Source organism: Platalea leucorodia (assembly GCF_965183815.1).
Source record: "Platalea leucorodia genome assembly, chromosome: 17".
Classification (NCBI taxonomy): Eukaryota; Metazoa; Chordata; class Aves; order Pelecaniformes; family Threskiornithidae; genus Platalea; species Platalea leucorodia.
In genome coordinates, this window is record NC_138839.1 from 8,686,447 (window position 1) to 8,707,354 (window position 20,908).

At 67.3% G+C, this 20,908-nt stretch overlaps 1 protein-coding gene across 3 annotated transcripts in view; it reads right to left on the bottom strand.

The window, feature by feature from the left end:
* The window catches only part of HSPG2 (heparan sulfate proteoglycan 2), a 45,675-nt gene that overhangs the window by 11,999 nt on the left and 12,768 nt on the right, over positions 1 to 20,908 (bottom strand). The window contains exons 11-68 of one of the 3 annotated variants that reach the window (XM_082328721.1): positions 20,179 to 20,323; positions 19,431 to 19,579; positions 19,203 to 19,349; positions 18,975 to 19,138; positions 18,727 to 18,903; positions 18,341 to 18,537; positions 18,117 to 18,264; positions 17,909 to 18,036; positions 17,743 to 17,829; positions 17,609 to 17,667; positions 17,460 to 17,527; positions 16,768 to 16,908; positions 15,706 to 15,882; positions 15,447 to 15,626; positions 15,251 to 15,369; positions 15,056 to 15,167; positions 14,858 to 14,971; positions 14,649 to 14,776; positions 14,485 to 14,571; positions 14,350 to 14,399; positions 14,172 to 14,260; positions 13,938 to 14,078; positions 13,670 to 13,861; positions 12,996 to 13,088; positions 12,841 to 12,921; positions 12,514 to 12,744; positions 12,281 to 12,394; positions 12,064 to 12,191; positions 11,893 to 11,979; positions 9,129 to 9,355; positions 8,936 to 9,046; positions 8,752 to 8,852; positions 8,230 to 8,410; positions 7,781 to 7,840; positions 7,456 to 7,578; positions 7,227 to 7,367; positions 6,273 to 6,415; positions 6,051 to 6,186; positions 5,818 to 5,963; positions 5,596 to 5,734; positions 5,362 to 5,501; positions 5,016 to 5,154; positions 4,741 to 4,892; positions 4,359 to 4,497; positions 4,002 to 4,159; positions 3,255 to 3,393; positions 3,027 to 3,178; positions 2,788 to 2,926; positions 2,554 to 2,705; positions 2,327 to 2,465; positions 2,094 to 2,245; positions 1,869 to 2,007; positions 1,635 to 1,786; positions 1,413 to 1,551; positions 1,176 to 1,319; positions 967 to 1,101; positions 321 to 502; positions 48 to 240 (exon numbers count right to left, since the gene is read on the bottom strand). In XM_082328721.1, the coding sequence (XP_082184847.1) occupies positions 48 to 240; positions 321 to 502; positions 967 to 1,101; positions 1,176 to 1,319; positions 1,413 to 1,551; positions 1,635 to 1,786; positions 1,869 to 2,007; positions 2,094 to 2,245; positions 2,327 to 2,465; positions 2,554 to 2,705; positions 2,788 to 2,926; positions 3,027 to 3,178; positions 3,255 to 3,393; positions 4,002 to 4,159; positions 4,359 to 4,497; positions 4,741 to 4,892; positions 5,016 to 5,154; positions 5,362 to 5,501; positions 5,596 to 5,734; positions 5,818 to 5,963; positions 6,051 to 6,186; positions 6,273 to 6,415; positions 7,227 to 7,367; positions 7,456 to 7,578; positions 7,781 to 7,840; positions 8,230 to 8,410; positions 8,752 to 8,852; positions 8,936 to 9,046; positions 9,129 to 9,355; positions 11,893 to 11,979; positions 12,064 to 12,191; positions 12,281 to 12,394; positions 12,514 to 12,744; positions 12,841 to 12,921; positions 12,996 to 13,088; positions 13,670 to 13,861; positions 13,938 to 14,078; positions 14,172 to 14,260; positions 14,350 to 14,399; positions 14,485 to 14,571; positions 14,649 to 14,776; positions 14,858 to 14,971; positions 15,056 to 15,167; positions 15,251 to 15,369; positions 15,447 to 15,626; positions 15,706 to 15,882; positions 16,768 to 16,908; positions 17,460 to 17,527; positions 17,609 to 17,667; positions 17,743 to 17,829; positions 17,909 to 18,036; positions 18,117 to 18,264; positions 18,341 to 18,537; positions 18,727 to 18,903; positions 18,975 to 19,138; positions 19,203 to 19,349; positions 19,431 to 19,579; positions 20,179 to 20,323 (7,926 nt within the window). Of the gene's footprint in view, positions 1 to 47; positions 241 to 320; positions 503 to 966; positions 1,102 to 1,175; positions 1,320 to 1,412; positions 1,552 to 1,634; positions 1,787 to 1,868; positions 2,008 to 2,093; positions 2,246 to 2,326; positions 2,466 to 2,553; positions 2,706 to 2,787; positions 2,927 to 3,026; positions 3,179 to 3,254; positions 3,394 to 4,001; positions 4,160 to 4,358; positions 4,498 to 4,740; positions 4,893 to 5,015; positions 5,155 to 5,361; positions 5,517 to 5,595; positions 5,735 to 5,817; positions 5,964 to 6,050; positions 6,187 to 6,272; positions 6,416 to 7,226; positions 7,368 to 7,455; positions 7,579 to 7,780; positions 7,841 to 8,229; positions 8,411 to 8,751; positions 8,853 to 8,935; positions 9,047 to 9,128; positions 9,356 to 11,892; positions 11,980 to 12,063; positions 12,192 to 12,280; positions 12,395 to 12,513; positions 12,745 to 12,840; positions 12,922 to 12,995; positions 13,089 to 13,669; positions 13,862 to 13,937; positions 14,079 to 14,171; positions 14,261 to 14,349; positions 14,400 to 14,484; positions 14,572 to 14,648; positions 14,777 to 14,857; positions 14,972 to 15,055; positions 15,168 to 15,250; positions 15,370 to 15,446; positions 15,627 to 15,705; positions 15,883 to 16,767; positions 16,909 to 17,459; positions 17,528 to 17,608; positions 17,668 to 17,742; positions 17,830 to 17,908; positions 18,037 to 18,116; positions 18,265 to 18,340; positions 18,538 to 18,726; positions 18,904 to 18,974; positions 19,139 to 19,202; positions 19,350 to 19,430; positions 19,580 to 20,178; positions 20,324 to 20,908 lie in introns of all 3 variants that reach the window. The other 2 variants (XM_082328722.1, XM_082328720.1) reach the window with 2 other exon arrangements.

A 20,908-nucleotide genomic window follows, 5' to 3' on the forward strand; every position in this document is an offset into this window, starting at 1 on the left:
GCAGCAGGATACCCCTCCTCCACCACCGTCCTCCACCCTCCCCGTACCTCTGGCCGTGCAGTGCAGCATGGCAGTGTCCCCGGCCACCACAGTGACAGCGGGAGGCGCGGTGACCTCGGGGGCACCGGGGTGCCGCTGTGCCGACTCCACATTGACGTCCACCCGGGCTTGCGCCGAACCCAAGGCGCTGTGTGCCATGCAGACGTAGGTCCCGGCGTGCTCCGGCTTGGCCGGCGAGAGCTGGCGGAGGGGGAACAGGGTGGGTGGTGAGCACCGGGCACGCACCAGCACCCCGCAGCACCCCGGGGTGCCCCGCTCACCTGCAGGATGGCCTGGCTGTCCATGTGCAGCAGCGTTTGGTGCTCCACCTTCTGCCGGGAGCCCAGCCGGCTCCAGCGCACCAGCGGCCGCGGTTCGCCCCGGCCAAGGCACTCCAGGCTGAGGGATTTGCCTTCCTTCACCGTCACGGGGCCCGGTGGCATCACCGACACCGTGGGGGCACCTGGAGAAGGGGGAGGACATCAGTGTGGGGATGGAGACACCACCACTAAGGACGTTGGTATGGCGATGGGGACACCATCAGCCTGCGGGCATCTGGAGCATGAGGAGGACATCAGCATGGGGATGGGGACACCACCACCCCAGGAACATCTGGAGCACATGGAGGACATGGGGGTGGGGACACCACCACCCCAGGAACATCTGGAGCACATGGAGGACATCGTCATGGGGATGGGGACATCACAACCCCTGGGGCACCTGGAGAACATCAGCATGGGGACATGGGCACCACCACTCCAGGAGCACCTGAGGCATGGAGAGGACATGGGGACGGGGACACCACTACCCTGGGAGCACCTGGAGCACATGGGGGATGCCAACATGGGGATGGCCGTGGGGACAACACCACCCCGAGGGCATCTGGAGCCCACGGAGATGGGGACAGGGACCCCGGCCACCTCGCACCTTGCACCAGGAGGTTGACGACGCTGCTGGCGACGCCAAAGCGGTTGGAGGCCACGCAGTGGTAGGCGCCCTGGTTGCCCACATGGGCACCGGTGATGGAGATGACCGAGCCGTTGGTGCTGATCTTCACATTGTCTGGACAAGGAGGAGCCGTCAACACCAGGGCCACCCTGGGGACCACGCCGGGGCCACCCTGGGGACCACCATACCTTGGAGATGTTGGCCAGGTCCCATCCGCCAAGTGATGTTGATGGGCCGGGCGCCATCATGGATGCGGCACTTGAAGGTGGCATCCTCACCCGGTGCCACCGCCATGCTGTGTGGGTCGATGGAGATGATGGGGCTCTGCAGACCTGCGGGGGCAAAGGGACAGGGAAGCCACTGAGGTCACCCATGTCCCCCATCTCCCCCCCCCGCGTCCTCCCTCGCCCCATGGCCACACTCACGATAGCTGGAGCTGTCACGGGAGGTGACAGTGATGGTGATGGTGGCCTCGCGGGAGACACTGCCTGTGTCCGCCCGACACACGTACTCCCCCGAATCGGCCACTGAGAGCTGTGACAGCCGCAGACGGGACCCCGAAACCTGGGGACACAATGGCAGGAGGTGGTGGCATCAACCGGCCACCCACGGCCACCGTCCCCCACCCTGCTGGCATGCCCACCTACCTGGTGCTTGGCCGGGAGGGACCCCCCACGCTTGTACCAGGTGATGGTGGCCTGTCCCTGGCCAGCCACCACGCAGTCGAGGTCCAGGGTCTGTCCCTCGGTGACAGAGGACGCCGAGGACTCGATGCGGATGGGCGGCATGACGCCGGTGGCTGCGTGGGCAGAGTTAAGGGTAAATGTCTCCACCAGTCCCCGGCACCGGTGGGGAACCGTCCCCTGAGGGGTGGCACTCACGGTGGGATGGGTTGGCTCCGTCATCGATGGTGACGACGAGGGACGTCTCCTGCGTGATGCCCCCCGATGTCACCCGGCACACGTACTCCCCTGAATCGGCCGCCGTCACCTGGGGGATGCGCAGGCGGGTGCCTGACACCTGGTGGGGACAATTTGGGGACACATCAGTGCTGGAAAGCAGGGGACGGGGCAGGATTTGGGGTGACACCCCCCTCCGCGCCCTACCTGGTGGCCAGCGGGCAGGGAGCCACCACGCTTGTACCACGTCACGGTGGCGGGGCCGGATCCTGCCACCAGGCAGTTGAGGTCCAGGGTCTGTCCCTCGGCGATGGCTGAGGACGAGGACTCGATGCGCAGGGGCTGGGAGACGCCGGAGGCTGGGGGACAGGGAAAGGGGACATTTGTCACCGAGGTGGCACCCATCTGTCCCCAAGCGCTGCCCTCTTGCTCACACTCACGGTAATAAGTGCCGGCACCGCCAGGCACGGTGACGATGACAGATGCCTCCTGTGTGACGGTCCCCAAGGTCACCCGGCACACGTACTCCCCCGAATCGGCCACTGTCACCTGGACAAGGCGCAGGCGGGTGCCCAACACCTGGAGAGGTGACAAGTTGGGGACACATCAGTGTGTGGGCACGTGGGGCTGTGCCCTGCGGGGTGATGCCACCTCCCCAGCGTCCCACCTGGCTGTTGGAGGGCAGAGCCCCGCCGCGCCGGTACCAGGTGACATGGGGGTGACCCTGTCCTGCCACCATGCAGTTGAGGTCCAGGGTCTGTCCCTCGGTGACGGTGGCGGACGAGGTCTCGATCCTCACCGGCGGTGTGACACCAACGGCTGGGGGTGGTGGCAGGGTCAGCGGGGGCAGCCACTGCGTCCCCGTCGTGTCCCCACGTCACCTCCCACCCGTCCACGGTACCGTAAGAGGAGCCGGCGCCAGTCTGGATGGTGACAATGAGGGACGTCTCATGTGTGACACCGCCTGATGTCACCCGGCACACGTACTCCCCCGAATCGGCCGCTGTCACCTGGGGGATGCGCAGGCGGGTGCCCGACACCTGGGAGGGGGGTGACACACGTGAGAAGGGGGACACAAACCCCTCAAAACCCCCCAAAAACCCTTTTTCCACCCCAAATCACCCCTCTGGTGTCCCCTACCTGGTGCTTGGCCGGGAGGGAGCCCCCGCGCTTGTACCAGGTGACGGTGGCCTGTCCCTGCCCGGCCACGATGCAGTTGAGGTCCAGGGTCTGTCCTTCGGCCACAGAGGAGGATGAGGACTCGATGCGCACCGGGGGGGTGACACCGATGGCTGGGGACAGAGATGGGAGGGTCACCTCAAGGAGACCGTGGCACAGTCCAGCGGTCCCCTCCCGGTCCCCACTCACGGTAGGCGCTGGGCCTGCTGGGCTGGATTGTCACCATGATGGAGATCTCCTTGGTGGTGGCCCCGCTGGTCACCCGGCACACGTACTCGCCCGAGTCGGCCGCTGTCACCTGCAGCAGCCGCAGCCGGGAGCCGGACACCTGTGGGGAGGGGACACGGGGGTCACCGGGGCCATTTGAGCTTGCATGTGGCCATCAGTGCTTACACGGGGCCATCTGGGATTGTACAAGGCCACTTGAGCTTGTACGGGGCCACTTGGTCTTGCACGAGCCACCTGGGCTTCCATGGGGTCACTTGGGCTTGCATGGGCCACAGGGGCTGGCATCTGGGATTGCATAGGGTCACTTTGGCTTGCATGGGCCACCTGGACTTGCATAGGGTCACTTGGGCTTGCATGGGGTCACTTGGGCTTGCATTGGGCCACCTGGGCTTGCATTGGGCCGCCTGGGCTTGCAGGGGGTCACTTAGGTTTCCATGGGCCACCTGGACTTGCATGGCCACCTGGACTTCCATGGGATCATCTGGGCTTGCATTGGGCCACCTGGGCTTATATGGGGTCACTTAGGTTTCCATGAGCCACCCGGACTTGCATGGGACACCTGGGCTTCCATGGGGTCAGCTGGGCTTGCACAGGGCCAGCTGGGCTTGCATGGGCCACCTGGACTTGCATGGGGCCACCTGGGCTTGCACAGGGCCATGGGTCAATCCCAGCCACCCCCCTGGGGACATCCCCCTCCACGTCCCCTACCTGGTGCTTGGCCGGGAGGGACCCCCCGCGCTTGTACCAGGTGACGGTGGCCTGCGCGGGGCTGGCGATGACGCAGTTGAGGTCCAAGGTCTGGCCCTCGGCCACGGGCGATGACAAGGACGAGGACTCGATGCGCAGGGGGGTCGTGCTGCCCGCGGCTGGGGACCGAGACGGGTTAGAGACCGTGGCCACCACCACGTGTGACCCTCCAAGGGACACCAGGAGCCCGGGAAGCCGGGATGAGCACACACATGGGTGGCTCCCCCAGGGAACAATTCATTCCAGACCCGGGGACACCGCAGGGCAGTGTCACCCGCCCATGGGTAACGTCCCCCGTCCCCTCTGGTCCCCACTCACGGTAGGTGCTGGCCGCGCTGGGCTGGATTGTCACCATGACGGAGCTTTCCTTGGTGGTGGCCCCGCTGGTCACCCGGCACACGTACTCGCCCGAGTCGGCCGCTGTCACCTGCAGCAGCCGCAGCCGGGAGCCGGACACCTGCGGGGAGGGGACATGGAGGACACAGGGACCATTTAGGCTTCCATGGGGCTGCTGGGGCTTGCACAGAGCCATTTGGGTTTGCATGGGCCACCAGAGCTTGCATGGGCTACATGGGCTTGCACGGTGCCACCTGACCTTGCATAGGCCACCAGGGCTTGCATGAGGCCACCTGGGCTTGCACAGGGCCATGGGTCAATCCCAGCCACCCCCATTGGGGACATCCCCCTCCGCGTCCCCTACCTGGTGCTTGGCCGGGAGGGACCCCCCGCGCTTGTACCAGGTGACGGTGGCCTGCGCGGGGCTGGCGATGACGCAGTTGAGGTCCAAGGTCTGGCCCTCGGCCACGGCGGAGGATGGGGACTCGATGCGCAGCGGGGTTGTGCTGCCCGGGGCTGGGGACCGAGACAAGTGGGTGACACTGGTGACCCGCCGGCACGGGCACGCGAGACATGGCTCAGTGCCATGGCACACGGGGACCCCCCGCTGGCACTGTCACCCCTCTGGTCCCCACTCACGGTAGGCACTGGCTGCGCTGGGCTGGATTGTCACCATGACAGCGGTTTCCTTGGTGGTGGCCCCGCTGGTCACCCGGCACACGTACTCGCCCGAGTCGGCCGCTGTCACCTGCAGCAGCCGCAGCCGGGAGCCGGACACCTGCGGGGAGGGGACACGGGGGTCACCGGGGCCATTTGGGCTTCCATGGGGCTGCTTGGGCTTGCAAAAGCACCAGTTGGGTTTGCATGGGCCACCTGGGCTTGTATGGGGCCACCTGGGCTTGCACAGGGCCACCTCGGCTTGCACAGGGCCATGGGCCAACCCCAGCCACCCCCCTTGGTGACATCCCCCTCCGGTGTCCCCTACCTGGTGCTTGGCCGGGAGGGCCCCCCCGCGCTTGTACCAGGTGACGGTGGCCTGTCCCTGCCCGGCCACCGCGCAGTTGAGGTCCAGGCTCTGTCCCTCAGCCACGGTGGACGAGGACGCCTCGATCCGGACGGGGACACCTGAAGTCGGTGGCCCTGGTCAGGGGAGGACGGTGCTGTGACCACCTGTCTGGGACCAGCACGTCCCCCCTGGTGCCACCGAGCCCAGTCTCACCGTAGGATGAGCCAGATGCGGCCACGACGGTGACGATGACGGACGCCTCCCGGACGGTGGTCCCCAAGCTCGCCCGGCACACGTACTCCCCCGAGTCAGCCGCCGTGACGTGGGGGACACGGAGCCGGGACCCCGAAACCTGGAGTTGGGGACACACATCGGTGTCACACAGTGGGGGACAGGGCAGGATTTGGGGTGCTGCCTGCACTGCCCACGCTCTACCTGGTGGCCGGCAGGCAGGGAGCCGCCGCGCTTGTACCACGTCACGGTGGCGGGGCCGGATCCTGCCACCAGGCAGTCGAGGTCCAGGGTCTGTCCCTCGGCGACGGATGGGGACGAGGACTCAATGCGGACGGGCGGCGCTGCCCCTGCACAGCAGAAAAGGGGGGACACGGGTGGGTTGCGGAGCCCTGAAACCGTCCCCAAACCCCGCTGGCGTCCCCCACCCGCCTCACCTGGCACCACCACCACCTCGATGGCAGCGCGGCCTGTGCCGGCGGCACTGGTGCCCACGCAGAAGTAGACACCGGCGTCGGCCACCGTCATGGCGGGGATGACCAGCGTTGCGATGTCGGCGTGCTCGGTGCGGGACTGCGGCACGAGGGCGGGTGTGAGCGGCACCCGCGGTGCCGCTCACACCCCCCGGGAGCACCCAAGGGTGCCGGCACCTGGCTCACCTGCGGCGGCAGGGTGCCCCCCTGCTTCTCCCAGGTGATGGTGGCGGTGGGTGACCCTGAGACCCGGCAGTAGAGCCGCGCCGTGGAGCCCTCCTGCACCTCCGTCCGCTCCGGGCTCACCTGCACCCGGGGTGCGCCAGCGGCTGTGGGAAGCCGGGGGTCAGGGTGGCACCAAGGAGGGTGGGGGCGATGGGGAGGGTGTGAGTGATGGGGACAATGGGGGTGACATGGGTGATGGGGACAATGAGGATGATGGGGATGAGGGGATGATGGGGGTGATGGGGGTGACAGGGATGATGGGGACAATTGGGGATGATGGGGACAATGGGGGATGATGGGGATGATGGTGACGGTGAGGATGATGGGGGTGATGGGGGTGACAGGGATGATGGGGACAATTGGGGATGATGGGGATGATGGTGACGGTGAGGATGATGGGGGTGATGGGGGTGACAGGGATGATGGGGACAATTGGGGATGATGGGGACAATGGGGGATGATGGGGGATGATGGGGACAATGAGGATGATGGGGACAATGGGATGATGGGGGATGAAGAGGATGATGGAGGTGATGGGGGGTGACAGAGACGGTGGTGACAGGGATGATGGGGACAGTGGGGGTGATGGGAATGATGGGGGTGACAGGGATGATGGGGACAATGGGGATGGTGGGGACAATGGGATGACGGAGATGGGCGATGGGGATGACGGGGGGTGATGGGGACAACAGGGGTGACAGGGACGATGTAGATGATAGCGGTGAGGAGGATGGGGATGATGGGTACAAGGGGGGTGACAGGGATGATGGGGGATGATGGAGATGATGGGACAATGGGGACAGGGCAATGGGAACAATGGGGGTGACAGGGATGACGGAGATGATGGGGAGGGGGACAATGGGGATGGACAATGGGGACAACAGGGATGACCGGGATGATGGGGACGACGCTCACCTTGCACGTGGAGGAAGGCCCGTGCCGTGTGCTGCCCGGCGCTGCTGCGCGCCCGACACGCGTAGTGCCCCTCATCGGCGGGCTCGACGGCGCCGAAACGCAGCGTCCCGCCCTGGACCACTGCCCGCGGCGGCAGCGTGCCTGCGGGGACGCAGCCCAGTGTCACTCCCGGTCACCGTGTCCCCGAGCCCGGTGCCGGTGTCCCCCCCCATCCCCGGCGGGCACCTACCGAGCCACTCAAGGGTGGGCGGGGGGCTGCCGGTGACCACGCAGCGAAACTCTGCCGGCTGCCCCGGTGCCACGCTCAGCTGCGGCGGCTCCACGGCGGCGGTGGGGGCGGCGGCGGTGCCAGCTGCGGTGAGACCCAGCGGCGGGGGGGGCTCAGGGCTCGCTGGGGCCCCCCGCCATGGTGCTGGCCGCAGGTGGTGGGGGTGGTGGGAAGCTGGGGGATGGCGTGGTGCGGCCGGCGGTGGGGTGCACGGTGGAGCCCCGGCATGCAGCGGGTGGGAGGGGGAGCGCGTGGACCCCCCCGGACTCCCCCCGCGGTGACTTACCCGGCCTGTGCCCCTCCATGAACTCAACGGGGCCGTAAAACATCTGGGTCTTCGAGGGGGCTGCAAGAGGGCGCGGGTCTCAGAAGAGTGTGCCCGTCACCCTGGCGTCTGGGCACTGAGCGTGCCCATCACCCTGGCGTTTGGGCTTCAAGCATGCCCATCACCCCGGTGTCTGGGCACTGAGCGTGCCCATCATCCCGGTGTCTGGGCTTCAAGCGCACCCATCACCCTGGCGTCTGGGCACTGAGCGTGCCCATCACCCCGGCGTCTGGGCACTGAGCGTGCCCGTCACCCTGGCGTTTGGGCTTCAAGCGTGCCCATCACCCCGGTGTCTGGGCACCGAGCGTGCCTGTCATCCCGGCGTCTGGGCTTCAAGCACGCCCATCACCCTGGCGTCCGGGCACCGAGCGTGCCCGTCATCCTGGCGTCTGGGCACGCCGCGGGCTCACCCTGGACGTAGAGCGTGGCGGTGCCCTCGTCCATGTCCAGCATGTTGGAGCCGGTGCAGACGTAGACGCCGGCGTCCTCCGGCCGCACGCTGCGCAGGGTGAGGATGCCGTTGAAGTCCACGGCGCCGGGCGGCAGCGTGCCGTGGTTCTGCCGCGTCCACACCAGGGTGTAGGCGGGCGACTGGCGGGGAGAGAGAGAGAGGCCTGAGGCCCCGGGGATGGGCACGCGGCAGGGCAGGGGGTCCGCTGGGGAGGGAGGGGACGGGGCGGCTGCATGGCCGGATGGGCACCCATGGGGGAGAGGTGGGCACCCATGGGTGTCCGTGTGTCCTGTAGAGGCACATGGGCACCCAAGGGTGCTTGGGGGGGGGTCCATGTGGCTGGATGTGATGCCCACGTGCCCTGCGTGACCCGGTGGGCACCCACGTGCCCTGGATGCCCCCACGAGCACCTGGGGTGTCCCTGTGCCCTGCACGTCCCCGTGGGCACCCAAGGGTGCCCGCGTCCCCCCGCGCCCCTCACCTTGCTCTTGGCGGTGCAGACGAAGGTAACATCAGCCCCAGGCTTCACCCGCTGCACCCGCTTCTCCTCCACGGTGACGGTGATGGGTTTGCCGGGGGTCTCTGCGCCGAGACGGGAGAGCTGAGCCCCACTTCTCCCCTCCGTCCCCGTGTGTCCCCCCCTCGCCCCGGTGACAGTGACCCACCGGTGACGATGACCTCGGCGCGGCTGGCGTTGCTGTACCGTAGGTTGCGGCAGGAGCAGACGTAGACGCCGGCTTCAGAGGGCTGGATGCTGGCGAAGTGCAGCTCCTCGCCTGGGCGGGGGGACACGCAGGTGACACCCCATGTCCCCCACCTTGGGGACACCCCGCTCCCCCCCCCCGAGCCACCCAATACCTTGTCGCCGGCTCTGGGCGCCCTCGGGGAGGGGTCGCCCATCTTCTCGCGCCCAGTGGTAATAGAAGGGGGGGTCGCCGCTGGCCTGGCACCGCAGGGTGACGGCGCTGCCCTGTGCCACCGTGGTGCGCGGCGGGTGGACGCGGACGGCCAGCGGGAGCGGGGAGCCCGCCGGGACGCAGGCCTGCCCGCGCACCGTGGGGTCACCCGCGTAGCCGGGCGCGCAGCTGCGGGGGACAACGGGGGGGAGCGGGTGGAAGAGCAGGGTCAGCTTCTTGGGGTGCATGTACGGGGGTGAGCCCGTCGGGGGGGTGCGCTGGGGTGGGTGTACTGGGGTGAGCGTATTGGGGTCCATACATCGGGGTGAGCCCACTGGGGCGGGTATACTGGGGTGCGTATATTGGGGTGGGTATATCAGGGTGGGTGCACTGGGGTGGGTATATTGGGGTGGGTATATCAGGGTGGGTGCACTGGGGTGGGTATATTGGGGTGAGCATATTTGGGTGCATATAGGGGTGAGCCCACTGGGGTGGGTATATCAGGGTGGGTATACTGGGGTGAGCATATTGGGATGAGCCCACTGGGATGGGTACACTGGGGTGAGCATATTGGGGTGGGTATATCAGGGTGGGTATACTGGGGTGAGCATATCGGGGTGCATATATGGGGGTAAGCCCATCAGGGTGGGGTATACTGGGGTGGATATATTGGGGCGAGCATATTGGGGTGAGCCCACTGGGGTGGGTATACTGGGGTGAGCATATTGGGGTGCATATAGGGGTGAGCCCGTTGGGGTGGGGATACTGGGGTGAGCATATTGGGGTGCATATAGGGGTGAGCCCGTTGGGGTGGGGATACTGGGGTGAGCATATTGGGGTGCATATAGGGGTGAGCCCGTTGGGGTGGGGATACTGGGGTGAGCATATTGGGGTGCATATAGGGGTGAGCCCGTTGGGGTGGGGATACTGGGGTGGGTATACTGGGACGAGCGTAGCGGGGGGGGGTATATCCAAGTAAGCATATTGGGGTGCATATATCAGGGTGAGCCCATTGGGGTGTACACATCGAGGTGAGCTCATTGGGGGGGGATATGGGGGTGCATATATTGGGGTGAGGACATTGGGGTGGGTACGCTGGGGTGGGTATAGCAGGAGAACAGCAGGGTGAGCGCGTCGGGGTGGGTATAGCGGGGTGAGCATTTCGGGGTGAGCACATCGGGGTGAGCATTCCGGGGGTGGGTATAGCGGGGTGAGCATTTCGGGGTGAGCACATCGGGGTGAGCACATCGGGGGTGGGTACAGCGGGGTGAGCATTTCGGGGTGAGCACATCGGGGTGAGCATTCCGGGGGTGGGTATAGCGGGGTGAGCATTTCGGGGTGAGCACATCGGGGTGAGCACATCGGGGGTGGGTACAGCGGGGTGAGCATTTCGGGGTGAGCGCGTCGGGGTGGGTAGATTAGGGTGGGTATAAGGGTGAGTGCGTTGGGGTGAGTGCATTGGGGTGAGCATTTCGGGGTGAGCACATCAGGGTGAGCACATGGGGGTGGGTATATTGGGGTGAGCACATCAGGGTGAGCACATGGGGGTGGGTATATTGGGGTGAGCACGTCGGGGTGGGTATAGCGGGGTGAGCATTTCGGGGTGGGTATAAGGATGAGTGCCTTGGGGTGGGTATATTGGGGTGGGTATAGTGGGGTGAGCATGTGGGGGTGGGTATGGTGGGGTGAACATTTCGGGGTGGGTATAACGGGGTGAGCATTTCAGGGTGAGCACGTCGGGGTGAGCACGTCGGGGTGGGTATATTAGGGTGGGTATAAGGGTGAGTGCATTGGGGTGGGTATATTGGGGTGAGCGTGTCGGGGTGGGTATAGCGGGGTGAGCATTTCGGGGTGGGTATATTAGGGTGGGTATAAGGGCAAGTGCCTTGGGGTGGGTATAATGGGGTGAGCACATCGGGGTGAGCATTTCGGGGTGAGCACATCGGGGTGAGCGCGTTGGGGTGGGTATATTAGGGTGGGTATATTGGGGTGAGCGCGTTGTGGTGAGCACATGGGGGTGGGTATAGTGGGGTGAACATTTCGGGGTGGGTATAACAGGGTGAGCATTTCGGGGTGGGTATATTAGGGTGGGTATAAGGGTGAGTGCCTTGGGGTGGGTATATTGGGGTGAGCATTTCGGGGTGACTGTATCAGGGTGGGTACAAGGGCGAGCACGTCGGGGTGGGGATAGCGGGGGAGCCCGTCGGGGGGGATATCGAGGTGGGTGCAGCAGGGTGAGGATATCGGGGTGAGCACTTTGGGATGGGTATATTGGGGTGAGCACATCGCGGTGGGTGTGTGGGGTGGGTGTAACGACGAGCACATTGGGGTGAGTATATCGGGGTGGGTATACTGGGGTGAGCATATTGGGGTGCATATAGGGGTGAGCCCACTGGGGTGGGTATACTGGGGTGAGCATATTGGGGTGCATATAGGGGTGAGCCCACTGGGGTGGGTATACTGGGGTGAGCATATTGGGGTGCATATAGGGGTGAGCCCACTGGGGTGGGTATACTGGGGTGAGCATATTGGGGTGAGCCCACTGGGATGGGTATACTGGGGTGAGCATACTGGGGTGCATATAGGGGTGAGCCCGTTGGGGTGGGTATACTGGGGTGAGCATATTGGGGTGCATATATCAGGGTGACCCCACCGGGGTGAGTATATCAGGGTGGGTGTATGGGATGGGTGTACGGGGGTGCCGGCCGCCGCGCCGCAGGCCTCACCGCTCGCAGTACTGCCCGGCGTAGCCCGGCTCGCAGGCGGTGCAGCGGTACCCGCCGCCTCCCAAACTCTCGCAGGTCCTGGAGAACCTGCGGGGACAGGGCAAGGTGGGGACGTGTCCCTTCCCCGGCACCCCCCTCCCCGGCACCCCCCGCCCCGGTGCCGGCGCTCACTGGTTTTCGGGGTACGGGAGGGGACAGGCGCAGGGCTGGCAGTCCTCGGGGGTACCGGCGGTGGCATCCCCGTAGAAACCGGGAGCACATTGGTCACAGAAATCCCCCGCCGTGTTGTGCAAGCATCCCTGGGGGGGGACACACACAAATATTTGGGGGTGCGCAGCTGGGATGAGACCCCAGCCCCCCAAAAAAACTGCTTAACGTAAAGACGTACGGAGCAGATGCCGCTCTCGGGGTGGCAGCTCTCCGAATGGCCGTTGCACTCGCAGAGCTCACAGTGCCCCAGGTACAGCCCCCCGCCGGTGCGGGTGTAACCGGGGGCACAGTCCTGGCAAGGGGAGCAAAACGAAAAGGGGGGTTCAGTGTTGGGACATCCCCCCCCCCCAAACATCGCTGGGAAGCGGGGGGGACGATGGGGGGATGCTGGGGATGCTGGTGGGGGCTCACCTGGCAGGAGAGCCCGTGGTAGCCGGGGGGGCAGCGGCATTCCTCCACTTCGGGGGCCGGGGGGAGGCCGGGTTGGGGGGGCACGGCCGTATCCATGGCGACATCGGCGATGCTGGATGCGGCCGTGCCGGTGGAGTAGGTGGCTCGGATGAGGATCTCATCCAGGTCGGCCAAAGCCATCAGGAGATGCTCCCGCGTCGCCGGTTGCCCGTCGGGCCGCTGCCAGTATTGCTGTGGGTGGAAGGGGGTGTCAAGCGGGGGGACGCCGGCTTGGCGCATCGTGGGGACGGGGGACATCGGGGACAAAAGCCACGCGCCCCCTCCTACCTCCCGAAAAACGATCTCGAAGGCCTGGGGGGTCCGCAGGGACAGGTCGGGCTGGTACGCCACCAGCGTGATGTCGTTGCCCTGTGGATAGCGGGGGGTTAGGGGGGTCCTGGTGTCACCCTGTGTCCCCGTCCCCCCCCCAGACACCCCCATACCGTGATCTGGATGTCGGCATCGGGCAGGGGGGCTCCCTGCCCCCCCGGGGTGTAGGTCAGGGTGTAGCGGAGGCGCCCGCCGTAGGAGCCCACCTGCACGGGGAGATGGGGTGGGATGGGATGGGGAGGGAACGGGATGGGGACGGGATTGGGACAGGGATGGGGAGGGAATGGGATGGTGATGGGGACAGGGAAAGGGAAGAGGAAGAGGACGGGATAGGGATGGGATGGGGATGGGATGGGACACAGGAACGGGGAATGGGGAAGGGAAGGGGATGGGGATGGGATGGGGAAAGTGAAAGGGAAGAGGAAGAGGATGGGATAGGGATTGGGACAGGGAAGGGGTGGGATGGGGAAGGGAGAAGGAAGGGGATGGGGATGGGGAAAGTGGAAGGGAAGAGGAAGATGAAGGGGATGAGCATGGGGATGGGAATAGGACAGGAATGGGGAAGGGGAAAAGGGGGAGAAAGGGGGAGAGGAAAGGGAAAAAAAGGGGGGAAGGAAGAAGGAAGAAGGCAGGAGGCAGGGGAGGCTGCGCCCACTTCCCCCTCCGGCAGAGCTGCGGGTGAGGCCCCGGGCGACTCCCGGGGCGCCCACGGGAGCGGGCGCAGCCGCCGGCAGGCCGGGTGCTGCCACGGGCACCCCTGTCCCCCGCGGCGGGGGCACCCCCGTACCTTGTCCCCCTGGTAGGGGGGTGGCAGCTGCCAGTAGTAGGAGTCGGGGGGCAGCTCCCCGAAACGGCTGTAGGTCAAGCGGGGTTGGGGGGTGCCCGGCTCCACCCTGAAGCCGGTGTCCACCCGGGTGCTGCGTTGCCGGTTCACCAAGGCGAAGCCCTGGGGATTACCGGGAGCGAAGGGCGTCCGGACCTATGGGATGGGGATGTGAGTGAGCAGGGTCGGGGACATACGGGGACACCCTGGGGACACGGGGGGGGACACTCACAGTGCCGCGGGCGTAGGCGGTGCTGGCGCAGTGCTGGACGATGCCCATGCAGAAGCAGGGCAGGCAGCCGGCCGGCTCGCTGGCACTCAGGTGGAAATGGTGGAGACGGCAGGTGGCACAGCGGGGACCCTCCACGTTGGCCTGGGTGGGGGGACACGGGGTGGGTGACATCGCCCTGTCACCCCCTCCCAGGGCTTGGGGACACGCTGAGGCGGCAGGGGGGACAGGGCTGACCTTGCAGCGGCACTGCCCGTCGGTGTCGCAGCCCTCGCCGACGCTGCCGCGCGGGTCGCACTGGCACTGCCCGCCGGGGACGCCCGGCTCTGCGGGGCGGGGGGACAGCAGTTAGGCGCGACCCCCCCTCAGCGCCACCGCGGGGGACACCGCCTTGTCCCCTCCCCGTGACACTCACCTCGGCACGGCTCTCCCCGCAGCGGGTCCCCCACGTAGCCGGGCGAGCACCTAATGGGGGGGGTACCAAAAAAAGTCAATGAGGGGGGTTTGCACCCCAAAAAACCACCCCCACCCCCCCGGATTCCCCTGGCACCTCTCGCAGAGGCGCCCGCTGTGTCCCGGGGCGCAGGCGCTGCAGGTGGGCTGCCCGTCCGTGTCCTCGAAGCAGCTCTTGGTCACCCTACGGAGGGGACAAGGGGATGGGAGAGACCCTGCCGGTGGCCCCAGGGATGGAGGGGACCGGGGGGTGGCACCTACTGGGTGTCACCGTGGGGTCCGTGGCAGGGACAGGGCTGGCAGTCGCCTGGGGTGCCGCGGGTGGCATCGCCGTAGTAGCCGGTTTGACACTTGTCACATTGGGCACCCTCTGTGTGGTCCCGGCAGCCCTGCAAAGGACGAGGTGGTGACGGCGTCGGTGGCACCGCCATGGAGGTCCCTGGGGTGTCCCCTTGCTGTCCCCAGCTCACCTGGCAGACGCCGGTCTCGGGGTGGCACTCGCTGGCGTGGCCGTGGCACTGGCACGGCTCGCAAGTGCCCAGGTAGAGCCCGGAGGTGCTGCGGGTGTAGCCGGTGTCACAGTCCTACAGAGGGGACACGGGGACAAGCAGGGTGGGCCACAGCTCAGTGTCCCCAGCGCCGGGGTGAAGGGACATCGAGGGTCTCACCTGGCAGGAGGCACCGCGGTAACCGGCTGGGCAGGCGCAATCCTCCACCTCCAGCGCCGGCGGGCGGCCGGTGGCGTGTGGCACCGCCACGTCCAGGCTGACATCGGCCAGTCTGCGGGGCGAGAGGGGATGTCACCGCTGCCCTGTCTGCCCACGTCCCCGTGTCCCCAATGTCCCCTCCCCTGTCGCCGGTACCTGCTCTCCTCTGGTTGATCCGAGTAGGATGCCCGGATCATGAAGAGGTCGATGTCGGCCAAAGCCATCAGGAGATGCTCACGGGTGGCATCGCGCCCGTCCGCCCGGCGCCAGGCACGCTGCAGGCACAACCCGGGGGTGACCACCGTGTTCCCAACCCCATCCCGGGGTGGGGGGGACACCCGCCGGTCCTCACCTCGCGGAAGGGCACGGTGACAGCGGTGGGGACGCCAGAGGCGGGGTTGGCATCGGAGAAGTGCTCCAGGAGGATGCCATTGCCCTGCAGCAGGACGTCGGGCTGGCGCGACAAAGGTTGGGCGCCCGCCGGTGCCCGGTGCGTCACCGTGTACCGCAGCTCACCGCCGTACGATGTCACCTGTGGGGCGGGACACGGTGAGGCTCAGCCGGGCTTGGGGACATCCACCTTGTCCCCCAGCTGGCCCCGGCGCTGGCACCTTGTCCCCGGTGAAGGGCGCGGGCAGCACCCAGTAGTAGACGTCGCGGGGCAGCGCCTGGAAGGCGGCGAAGAGCAGCTCCCGCGGCGAGGAGAAGCGGGCGCCGTCGCCCACCGTCTGCGTGCCGGCCAGGTTGGCCAGGCTCAGCGGCGGCGTCTCCTCGGCGGTGAGAAGGACCTGGAAGGGGAACGGGAAGGGGCTTGGTGGTGGGCACGGCACGGCACAGCACGGCATGGCATGGGACAACACGACATGGCACAATTTGGCATGGCATGACATGGCACGGCACAGCACAGCATGGCATATAATGGCACAGCATGGCACAACATGGCATGTCCCGGCATGGCAAAACATGGCATGGCACGGCACTGCATGGCACAACATTGCATAGCATGGCACGTAATGGCATGGCAAGGCACACCATGGCACGGCACGGCATGGCAAGGCATGGCACAACATTGCACAGCACGGCACAACATGGCACAGTATGCCACAGCGTGGCATAACACGGCATATAATGGCACAGCATGGCACAGCATGGCATTACACAGCATGACATAGCACAACTTGGCACTGCATGACATGGCACGGCACGGCACAGCATATAATGAATGGCACAGCATGGCAAGACATGGCACAGCACAGCACGGCGTGGCACTGCATGGCAAAACATGGCATGACACGGCACAATACGGCACAGTATGACACTACATGGCATGGCAAGACGTGCCAAGGCGCAGCATGGCGTGACATGGCACGGCACAGCATGGCACAACACGGCATGGCATATAATGGCACAGCACGGCACAACTTGGCATGGCATGACATGACTTTGCATGGCACAGCATGGCAAGACATGGCACAGCACAACACGGCATGGCAAAACACAGCATGACATGGCACGACATGGCATAGCGCGGCACAACGTGCCATGGCATGGCACAGCATGGCATAGAATAGCACGGCCAGGCGCAACATGGCATGGCACAGCACAACGTGGCACGACATGGCATAGCTCAACACGGCATAGCGCGGCGCGGCGCGGCACCACGGCGCGGGTACCTGGTGGCGGTTCCACGCGGAGCTGGCGCACTGCCGCGAGACGCCCATGCAGAAGCACTGCAGGCAGCCCTCGGGGTTGGCCGCGCTCAGGTGGAAGGTGCCGGCGGCGCAGGCGTTGCAGAGCCGCCCCCGCACGTTGGGCTGCGGGGGGGGAGCACGGGGTGGGTGCCATGGGTGGGGAGGTGGGTGCTGGGAGGGGGTGGGGGCTGCTGGGGAGTGGAAATGGGGGGGTAGGGAGTGGGACTGGGTGCTGGTGGGGGCGGGTTGGGTGCCGTGGGGGTCAGACTGGGTGCTGGCGGGGGGTGGACTGGGTGCCATGGGAAGGGGTTGGCATGGGTGCCATGGGGGGGTCGGACTGAGTGCTGGCGGGGTCAAACTGGGTGCAACGGAGGGGCTGGACTGGGCATGGGGGGGTCAGAATAGCTGCTATGGGGGATTGGACTGGGTGCCACAGGGAATAGACTGGGTGCTATATGGGATAAGAGTGGGTGCTGTATGGCATGAGACTGGGTGCGTTGGGATCGGGCTGGGTGCCCCAGGGATCAGACTGGGTGCCATGGGGGGGTCAGACTGGGTGCCCAAGGAATTCCACTGGGTGCCATGGGGGGGTCAGACTGGGTGCCCGAGGGATCAGACTGGGTGCTGTGGGGGATGGGAGCACCCAGCCGCCCTCCCCCTCCCCTGGCCCGCACCTTGCAGCGGCACGTGCCGCCGGCCTCGTCCTTGCCGCCGCGGGTGTCGCACTTGACGAGCTCCTGGCCTGTGGGCAGCGAGGGTGAGGGTGGGGGGCACCCATGGGTGTGTGTGGGGGGGCACCCCACACCCAGCACCCACCACTCACCGATTGGGGTGCATTTGCCGCCCGGCTGGATGGGGTCTCCCTCGTAGCCCGGGGCGCACCTATGGAGATGGGGGGGGGTGATGGGTGGGGGGTCACGGGGGGGGGGGTGAGTATATAGGGACCCCCCCACCCACCTCTCGCAGCGGCGGCCGGCGTAACCGGGTGCGCAGGCGTCACAGGTGGCTTGGCCGTCCGTGTCCAAAAAGCACGACTCCGAAAACCTGCGGGTGACGGTGACGGTGACACCAGGGTGGTGACATCTTGGGGGGAGGGGGGGTATCCCCTGAGGTTGGCACCCACCTGCGAGTCGGCTCGGTGTAGGGACAGGGACAAGGGTGGCAGGCGGTGGCCGTGCCCTTGGTGGCATCGCCAAAGAAGCCGGGTTTGCACTTCTCGCATTGGGGACCCTCCGTGTTGTGCTGGCAGTTCTGGGGGGGACACACACGTGGCACGGAGGGGCGGTGACACCGCGCCACGTCCCCATCCCCTTGTCACCCCCCCTCCTTACCAGGCAGTGCCCAAAAACGGGGTCGCAGGTGCTGGAGTGGCCGTGGCAGCCGCAACCGGAGCAGGTCCCCAAGTAGGGTCCCCTTGTCACGCGCTCGAAGCGGGCGGCGCATCGCTGGCACGACAGCCCCGCGTAGCCCACGGGGCACCTGGGGACACAGCGGCGTGACGGTGGCATCGCGGCAGCGGCGGCACCGAACCCGCCGCCTTGCTGCGGGCGGTCACCTGCACTCCTCGACGTCCCCGGCCAGCCCCAGGCCGGTGTCACTGGGGCTGGTGACGTCCATGGCCACGTCGCTGAGCCCCACGCTGGCCATGCGCCCGTCGTAGACCGCCCGGATGAAGATGCCCTCCAGCCCCTGCAGCACCAGCAGCAGCAGCTCCCGGCTCACCGGGGCGCCCTCCTCATCCTCCCAGTGGTCCTGCCGGGACGGTTGCACCGGTGTCACCCCAGGGTGATGCCAACGCTGGCATCGCCCACCCGCCACCACCGCCATCTCCTGCCTGCCACCACCGGCATCACCCACGCATCCCCAGCATCATGCACCCACCACCCCCGGCACCACCATCACCACCACCACCATCACCCTCCCACCACCGCCACCACCCACCTCGGTGAAGGGCACGTGCCGCCGGTTGAGGACATCGGGCCGGGTGGCTCCGGCGCGGGCCCGCAGCTGCCGCCCGTGGCCCCGCAGCACCACGTCGGGGTGGGCGGTGGGCTCAGGGGGTCCCCGCCCCAGCCGGTACCGCACCCCGTAACTCAGCGCTCCCCCGTAGGCATCCACCTGGTAGCATCAACGGGCTGTCAGTGACTGTGCCGCCAGCGTCCCCAGCCCTGTCCCCACCCTGGTGTCACCTTGTCCCCAAGGAAGGTGTCAGGCAGCGCCCAGAAGGCATCGAGGGCTAAGAAGCGGCGGGACAGATCCAGGAGCTGGAATTCCTCGGCGCCCACGTCCACGTGGAGCTGGGTGGCCGAGAGCGCCGGCGGGGATGGTGCCGCCGGCACCGTCACGTTGACCCCTGTGAGGAGATGCTCAGCCCCTGCCGTGTCCCTTGCGCCCCGTCCCTCGTCCCTGGGACTCACCCTTGAAGTCGTCGGGGCGGTCAAAGCGGAGGTGGAGGCGGTGGCGGTGCCGGGCGGTGGCGCGGCAGGCGGTGGTGACGCCGAAGCAGAAGCAAGGCAGGCAGCGGGATGTCCCCGTCACCTGGAAGTGGCCCTCGGGGCACGGCCCTGCGGGAGACGGCGGGTGACGGTGACGCTGCCGCGGTGGGGGTGGGCGGGATGGGGAGGGGAGGGCGGGGGGACGCTCACCGGGGCGGGCAACGGTGAGGATGCTGTCGGGGATGCCGAAGACCATGCCGAGGTTGTTGATGGCCTCGCAGGTGTAGGCGCCTTGGTCGGTTTCTTTCACGTCCCGGATGGTCAGCGTGCCCTGCCCGGCCTCGCTCACGATCGACACCCTGCGCGGCACGCTCGGCACGCTCGGCACACTTGGCACCCGGCGCCTCCGGCACCCAGCGAGGAGCACAGCCCCACCGCATGCCCTGCTTATGCCCAGGCCCCGCCCCTCGTGCAAGCCCCGCCCCTCGTGCAAGCCCCGCCCTGCTGCACCACTCCCCCATGGGTGCAGCCCCTGCTGGCTCCGTCCCCTTGCTGGGAGCCCCGCCCCAAAATCCCTGCCCACAGCAGCAGGCCACGCCCCCTGTGCAAGCACCGCCCCCCAGTGCAAGCCCCTCCCACCACAGGGCTCTCCCCAGTGCAAGCCCCTCCCACCACCACAGACCCCTCCCCAAACTACAAGCCCCTCCCCCAGGTGCAGGCCCCTCTCACCATTACAGGCCCCGCCCCAAGCACAAGCCCCGCCCTCCAGACCCCTCCCCCAAGCGCAAGCCCCTCCCACCGCAGGACACACCCAAGACAAGCCCCTCCTCCAAAGCTAAGCCCCTCCCCCAGCCAGCTCCCCTTGCCCCTGTGGGTCACCCCGTTAGGCCCCACCCCGTTAGGCCCCGCCCCTTTGCCCCCGCCCATCGGGCCCCGCCCCCCGAGGCCCCGCCCCCACCTGTGGCTGCTGGGGGTGTGGCCCCAGTTGAGGCGCCAGGTGATGATGGGGGTGGGGACGCCGGTGGCCACGCAGGTGAAGGTCACGGTCTGCCCCGGCACCGCCCGCACCGACTCCCGCGGGAGCGTCACCACCTGCGGGGGCACTGCCCGCCGCCCCCCGTCACCACCCGCCGCCGGCCCCCAGCACCGCACCGCTTGGGGACGGGGACACCAGCACCGCGCCGCGGCACCGGGACCCAGCACCGCACCGCTTGGGGACAGGGACCCCAGCACCGCACCGCTTGGGGACGGGGACACCAGCACCGCACCGCAGCACCATCACCCCAGCACCGCACCGCTTGGGGACAGGGACCCCAGTACCGCACCGCTTGGGGACGGGGACACCAGCACCGCGCCGCGGCATCGGGACCCCAGCACCGCACTGCTTGGGGACAGGGACCCCAGCACCGCGCCGTGGCATAGGGACCCCAGCACCGCACCGCTTGGGGACAGGGACACCAGCACCGCGCCGCGGCATCGGGACCCCAGCACCGCACCGCTTGGGGACGGGGACACCAGCACTGCGCCGCGGCACCGGGACCCCAGCACCGCACCGCTTGGGGACAGGGACCCCAGCACCGCACCGCTTGGGGATGGGGACACCAGCACCGCGCCGCGGCACCGGGACCCAGCACCGCACCGCTTGGGGACAGGGACCCCAGCACCGCACCGCTTGGGGACGGGGACAC